The sequence below is a fragment of the Pygoscelis adeliae genome, unplaced genomic scaffold, assembly GCF_000699105.1.
Source record: "Pygoscelis adeliae isolate BGI_AS28 unplaced genomic scaffold, ASM69910v1 Scaffold316, whole genome shotgun sequence".
Taxonomy (NCBI): domain Eukaryota; kingdom Metazoa; phylum Chordata; class Aves; order Sphenisciformes; family Spheniscidae; genus Pygoscelis; species Pygoscelis adeliae.
Window position 1 is genome coordinate 691111 of NW_008824905.1, and position 6815 is coordinate 697925.

The 6815-nt window shown below is 46.8% G+C and overlaps 1 protein-coding gene across 1 annotated transcript in view; it reads left to right on the forward strand.

Moving 5' to 3' along the window:
* Positions 1 to 6614, forward strand: part of AREG (amphiregulin) — a 9136-nt gene extending 2522 nt beyond the window's left edge. Inside the window, exons 2-5 of the mRNA XM_009324900.1 lie at positions 2666 to 2849; positions 3300 to 3458; positions 5246 to 5348; positions 6313 to 6614. Of these exons, the coding sequence (XP_009323175.1) occupies positions 2666 to 2849; positions 3300 to 3458; positions 5246 to 5333 (431 nt within the window). The 3' untranslated portion in view covers positions 5334 to 5348; positions 6313 to 6614. The remainder of the gene's footprint in view (positions 1 to 2665; positions 2850 to 3299; positions 3459 to 5245; positions 5349 to 6312) is intronic.
* Positions 6615 to 6815: the final 201 nt, after the last annotated feature.

Sequence of the window (6815 nt, forward strand, 5' to 3'; positions counted from 1 at the left end):
TTGATCCGAGGTGAGTCGGCCGGGGGACAGGGCCAGGTGTGAGATGGGCTCATCAGCTCGGCAGTGCCGGGCCTGAGGGCTCTCTAGATGTGAGCACCGACTTCTTTCTGGCTTGCCTCTCTTGTAAGGCTGCTGCACTTAATTCGCAGACTACAGAGCAAAAGCATGCTTCTGCTTGGACCTGTTGCATTAAAAACAGGCTGTCAGGGATGAAAACTTAGAGCTCTGAGTGTGACTAGGGTGTGTGGAAGCTGTGGGGAAGCTGCGATTGCCTGCTGTACTGCTCTCCTCTAATAAACCTGACAGGAGGCCTGTGGTGGGGCAGCTACCGCCTACTTACCATGGCAGCCTCAGTGGGGTTTATGGGTGCTGTTTGGCCCTAAAGGTGGGTTTTACATCAGGTTGCTTTTCTTGCTTCGGGGGTTTCCTGGGTGTTTCCTTATGGTGGCTTATTTAGGTCAGAGTTGACAAAAACTTCTTGGGAAAGTGAATGCTTAAACCCTGTAAGTGGCTGCAGGAAAATTTGTGAAGTATCTTTCAGGCAATGCTTCGCTGTCAATAGCTATTGTGTGAATTTATTGCAATCTGTCCACTTGTAAGCTGTGAGGAGATCTGACTAGCCCACCTGACTATGGGGACAGGAGGATTTTGTTGGTTCTGGCCTAAGTGCAATTGTAGTATAAGCCAGGTACCTGCAAGTGATTTGGACCTTGGGAGATGTTAGTAGGCTGGTGCTGTTGCCCTCTAAGGTGGATCTTGCTACTGTGATTCCTGTGGGAACACCCTGAGACTTGAACGGGACTAAAGGATCTCTTAGGTGAAGGGGAACCATGCTTCAGATGCTCAGTCTGGGGAATTTGCAGACCGTTGCTGGAGTCTTTCACGAGTAGAAGACCTCCAGGGAAAACAGACGTGTCAGAGTTATTGAGCAGTTGGGCCTGTAAAACTACTGGCTTGGTGACTGAAGTGTTGTATAACTGCACAGAAACCAGAATTGTAACCAAAGGTGGTTGGTTCGTAGACCAGCTCTTCTACTTGGCATGAGGTTTATCTGTGGAGCCTTCAAGTTGTTATGATTCAACTGTGGATGGCTTTCCTGGCTATGCAGCTTGCAGACAGGGACACGGAGATCAAACTGACAGGCTGAGCCTTGAAGAGGGGAACAGCCTCAATTATTAAAGTGTGAACCTAAGCATCAAGTCGAACTGGACGGAAGAGGGGCCTCAGCTGTCAGTAAGCTCACACTTCTAGGGACAGCAAACCTTGCTGCAGGAACAGTGTTCCTCATTTACATATTAATGTAGCTTATACCATTTGAATCAGACTTCTGATTGCTGAAGGCATTTTTGCCTTCAAGTAACTTCAAGCCAGGCTTGTTGCTCTAGAAGTTAAAACGATCAGCTGTCTAGACAAACTACAAGCTGTCTAGTAAACTACACCTAGTTTCTTTGTGCAGGCTCTCTTCTCGTCACTAGAAATACAGGGTTATGAAGTAGTTGGATCAAGTTGTGTCCTATTGTGGTGATTGCCTATAAGCTCAGTGCTCTGGGTAAAAATATTAATACTCTAAAAATTATTTTAATTAGGTCTGCAGAGCACAATAGAGAAATTGAAGAGTATTATAGATAGCTCTACTGTTCTTAAGACCTGTTCAAGCTCACCTGGTTAACTGTTAGTCTTGCATAGCACGGTGTTGCACTGAGATGACTTGCTTTATGGCTAGCGCTAAAGGGATGGCTTCTTCAGAGAACCGATGTTTCACCGACTTGCTTTAAAACAATGCTGTCGAGCTTTGACTGCTGCATGGAGCAGCTACAGACCTTATGACCCTTAGTCAGTGACTGACTTTAGCTTGTTCTCCCCGGCGAAAGGAGGATGATTGCCCTTGCTTAAATCCGAAGGCTAGTAAGTCACCAGCATTTTAAACCACGCTCTTCTAGAGGTTTGTCTTAATTGAGATAATGAGGGGCAACAGTAAGCGGCAGAACAAATAACCTGACTCCTGCGGACTATCCTGCTTTCACTCCTTTGGTGTACTCGGCATCACCCTCAAAGTAGGAGAACTGGAAATGAACTATCTTCTGCTGAAGACAGCACTTGCAGGTTATTTGGGAGAAACAAGTATGCTAACTGGGATAGCAAGCTGTCTTGCCTCTGCAAGTGCCCAGGACTATCTAGTGAGTTATAATGCCTTTCATCACTGATGCAAATGGAGAGTTGAGGGCGATGGAGGCTGTTAGCCTTGTATCTGAGTCGATACAAAACTAGTGGATGGCTTGGCTCAGTGTGAACTCCATGTTCTTCACAGGCCTTTGCTGGAACCTGTACCGTTTCGCTCAAGTATCTTATGCTGTGAAATGCTGCAGTCCTTCAACTCTGCTCTTAATCTTTGGTGGCTCTCGCAGCTCATCTGCTCGTACTGCCTTTGGTCTGCATTGCACAGGACTTAGTGGTGGCAGAGTTGTGCTTAATGAGCTTCTAAGCTTGCTGCCTTTGCGCTGGGTGTGAAATTCCCAGCTGCATGCTCACTTGCATCCTATGCTTCCTGGTCACAGGTTCTCCTGCAGTGACCGTCCCCCTACGCCTCACCAAATTATGTAATTCAATTTGCATAGAACCTAGCTTTTTAGCTTTGCTAGGCTGAGTCGTCTTGTCCTTTTTTCAGTTGAACCTGTGATTAAACCCAGGCCAACAAAGAGGGGGGGTGAGAAGAATGCCAGCAAATCAAGAAGGAAGAAAAACAAAGGGAAAAACAAAAAGAAAGGGACTCCCTGTGAAATGGAATACAAAAACTTTTGCATCCATGGTGAATGCATATACCTAGAACATCTCCAGATGGTGACCTGCAAGTAAGTCACTTGTACCTTGTGAGTTAGGTGTGATTGGCGTGAGCCGGTGGCATATGAGGGCTCAGAGGAAAAATCAGTGTCAACTTGGCATAGATCCATCTCCTGTGGTATTTTGACTGAGAATCTTTCTGCCATGTAAATTAAGTGATGATGGAATCTGAGATGCATAACAAGCCACTGAACTCATCAGTTGGTCATAAACTCAAACCAAAAGAATGAAAAGGCGTGTCTTCCTGGAACATCACGCCCAAACTAATCTCGACTTGTTGAAATGCTGACAAACCTTGTGCTAGAGCAGTGACTGCGTTTCATGAACACGCGCTAAAGGGAGCATCTTGAGATTCATGGGAAACTCTGAAGATGTCTAAGTCCAGTTTGAATGTGTGTGGGTGTCCTTGACTCCAGACAGCACCGGAGCTGATAAGAACTTGTGTTAATGTTTACTTGCAGGTGTCATCAGGATTTTTTTGGTGAGCGCTGTGGTGAACAGTTCATGAAGACTCAAAGGAAGAATGATGTGGCAGACTACTCGAAGACTGTGTTGGTAGTGGTAGCTGTCCTGCTTTCAAGCATCAGCTTCATTACTGTACTTATCATTGTGATAGTGCAGTAAGTATTATACTCTTTGGTGTCTGTCTAGCTTAAGCGTGAGTGGGGCTTGGGTCCAGTAGCCCTGAAATGTGCATGGCTCATCTGAGTTACCTGTGTGGAAGACATCCAAAAGGGCTGTGTTCTTAACCCAGCTTGGATATGTCTTGAGGGTAGAAGCAAGGTCTGAGAACTTCGTAAGTGGCTAAGTGTTCACTTAGCCTCTCCTGTTATTGGCTGCGGGCAGCCCGTGACCTTTGTATTTTAAAACAAGAGCCTTTCTGCTCTTGCTACAACCAGGATAGTTACAGTGCTGCAGAACACCGGCAGGAAGTGGAGGAGGAGGAGGAGGGTTAATGCTGACACAGCAGTGCCTTCCCTAATCCTTGTGGAGAAGCCTGCAAGCAGTAATGTAACAGCCTCATGCATGGCTATTATCCAACAACTGGGTACACAGCTGGAGGGAAGGAAATGTGCTCCAACTGTCCGTTTTATAATGGAGGTTGCTGGGCTTAAATACTTACACTGGGGGAGAAGCAAATGGGGGAACAAGCGCTGTCAGTCCAAAGCACTGTACCGCTTGCTGTTAAGATGGAGGGAAGGACCATTCCAGCCTTACCAACTGCTGACAGTTCAGTGTGGTGGGGAACCGGAATCTGGGGTCCTGTTGTGAATAAAGTAAAAGAGCTTTTCTGGGTACATGTTTCAGGCCTTATATCAAACTCTTCTTTGTACCTGCTAACAAGCAGTGTGCAGCAGCTTATGCCTGCCTGTGCCTTTGCGTCTTGCCAGCGTGTTTGCCAGGAGTTTGTGCTGAGGTTAATAGTCAGCATGGGGAGCCTGACTGCCGTGTTTCCTGAGTACTGGAGCAGTCCTCCAGTTCTGACACTGCTGCTCCACCACAGCAGGGCTTGGGATATTGTAGGTGAAACTCAAAATTTCAGTCTAATTTTAGATCTTGATGAAGTACATCAACTGAACTTGGTACATGCTATACCTTTTCCTGCAATTCAGGAAGCAAGGTGTGCATTTGTGATTTCACTGTTGCTTCATAGTTAGATCTGAACTTGAGGAATGCTGGGATGAACACTTGTTCTCTGAACACCGCCTCATTCCTTGCTGCAGGAGAGAGAACCAGTTCTGTAGTGCTGTAAGAGCAAATGATCCTTGTTAGTTTCTGGAGCGAGCCATGGAATAGGATTGCATTTGTTTCATGCTCTGAACCCTCACAGGCTGGAAGCATGGGGTTTGTTAATCTGTACCTTCATCTGGAGAAGCCACATGGTCTGTTTGGAACAGTTACTAGAAAAGACTGGAGAAACTGGGAGAATATCAATAAGCAGCTTGCTTATGATGTGTTCAAGGGACACATCAAGGGGACAGGGACGTCAAATACTTGAAGTCCCCACGGCTCTGCTCTGGGGAGCAGGAAGGCAGTCTGGTCTCTGCAGCTGTCTGCTAAAGCCACCAGGAAATCAGTCCCCCAGAAAGTCTCCCGGTGCTTTGCTCAGTTCCAGCAATAATCCCTCTTCATCTTGCTACCTATTCGGGCTTAAGCCAAGAAGCCCTGGCGCTGTGAGGCAAAACTGCCGGTGCCTAACTCGGGGGCTCCTTGATGTTATCATCAGATACCGCTTGATGCTGAATGTTTAAAAAAAGTCTTGCTTGAAACTTCCTCGTGCTGAGGAGTTTCTTGAGGATTCAAAGGATGTGAGTCTAAATGCTGCAGAGGATGTGGGGGCCACTAACAACAGGATGTACATCGGGGTTCAAAATGGTTCGACCTCTAACATGCCGTAATTCCACAGGGTCAGGAAAAAGTGTCCTCAGTATGAAGAGAAAGAAGAAAGGAAAAAACTTCGACAAGAAAACAGAAATGGCCATGTTGGTGTCTAAATGAGGAGAAAGCAGGTATGAAAGCTGGCTTGAAATGCCTTTCAGTCCTTCCAGGCTGGAATTACCATATGAGAACTGCATGCATGTTTTGCAAAGCTAGTGTTTCCTTCTAACACTTCAAGTGCCTTGAAACACATAGGTTACATGTGAACAACTGGCTTGGTTTTCTGGTTGCCCGAAACCACCTGCATTGTGTGAGTTCAACAGCGCTGTTAGCTTTCAGGCTGCTGTCTTAAAGGAAGAATGAGGATAGGAAGCTGTACTGTGATAAGTGGACTTCTGATGGAGGGAAAAAAAAACCAAACCCCACAACCCTAATGTCTGGGCAGAGGCAGGTTTAGTGCAAGAAATGGTGGTAGATTTCCATCATGGAAGATAGTGCAGCAGCCAAGTGGATCATCACTGCTCATAAGAGAAGCACTGAGCATTTTCATGTCTTCTCTGCAAGGCATCAGGAAGTTTCTGGTGCTTAGAGGCTGTAGACCAAGACAAAGCTGCCAATTCTGGGAGCACCATAGATAGCCTCTCAGTCAAGTTACTGTCATAGCAACTGAGTGCTAAAGCTCCTTGGGCCTAGGTGGATCACGCCTGGGAGAAATCTAGTGGATTTTAATGAGAAAGCGAGTTGGTCTCTTCTGACCAAAAGTGTACCTAACAGCAGACTCAAGGACCCTCATTGAACAGGAGTTATACTACAGGCTGAAGGAGGAAACTGTAAAGTATAGTCCTGAGAAGTTCTGGCAGAACTTGGAAGTTGTTCTTTGCCACGTGTCAGCTACAGACCTTGTCCAAGCTTTGTCCAGTGACAATTGGAATGTTTTGCTCAAAGCTTACTTGAAGCTGAAGAGTATCTAGCAGAGTGTCCTCAGGTGTGCGCACATACTTAACCTACCTGCCTCAGATACATGTTTGATGCAGTTCTAGCCCAGAGCGCTTGTGTCTTGGGTGGTGATTAACGTGCCTGGTCTGCCCCTTACAGAACAATTCTGATGTGGCCACTACCAAGCTGCAGGGTACCTCTGGCTACCTGACACATCCACCTGGACGCTATGTGCTGGAGCTGTTGCCACTAAGCCCTGATTCATCAAGACAGAGGTTGCTGCAAGGAGATGTCAACATGCCACTTGCTGCTGAATCGCTTGCTGGGGAGGACAGTTACCGCTACATCTTGGCACAATAATGTGGAAGGAGCTGCCACTATGGGGTAGAGGACCTGCTATCGAGGCTTTCTAGAGATGACCGCTACTGAGCCCTCTATCAGTGCTGGAGCTCTGGTTTCTGCTTTTGTGTGGACGTACTTTCTTCTGTTAGCAAGTCTCCTTCGGCAGCTCTAACCCTAAGGGAGGGAGCTTGTTGCAGCTTTCAGGAGTGGATGGAGGGGATAAAATGCCTTTCCCTCTCCCAACGTTAAAAAGGGGAGAGATCTGAATGGCTTCTCTCCCTAGACCGCAGTGGATGAAAAACTTAATTCTGCTGTCACTG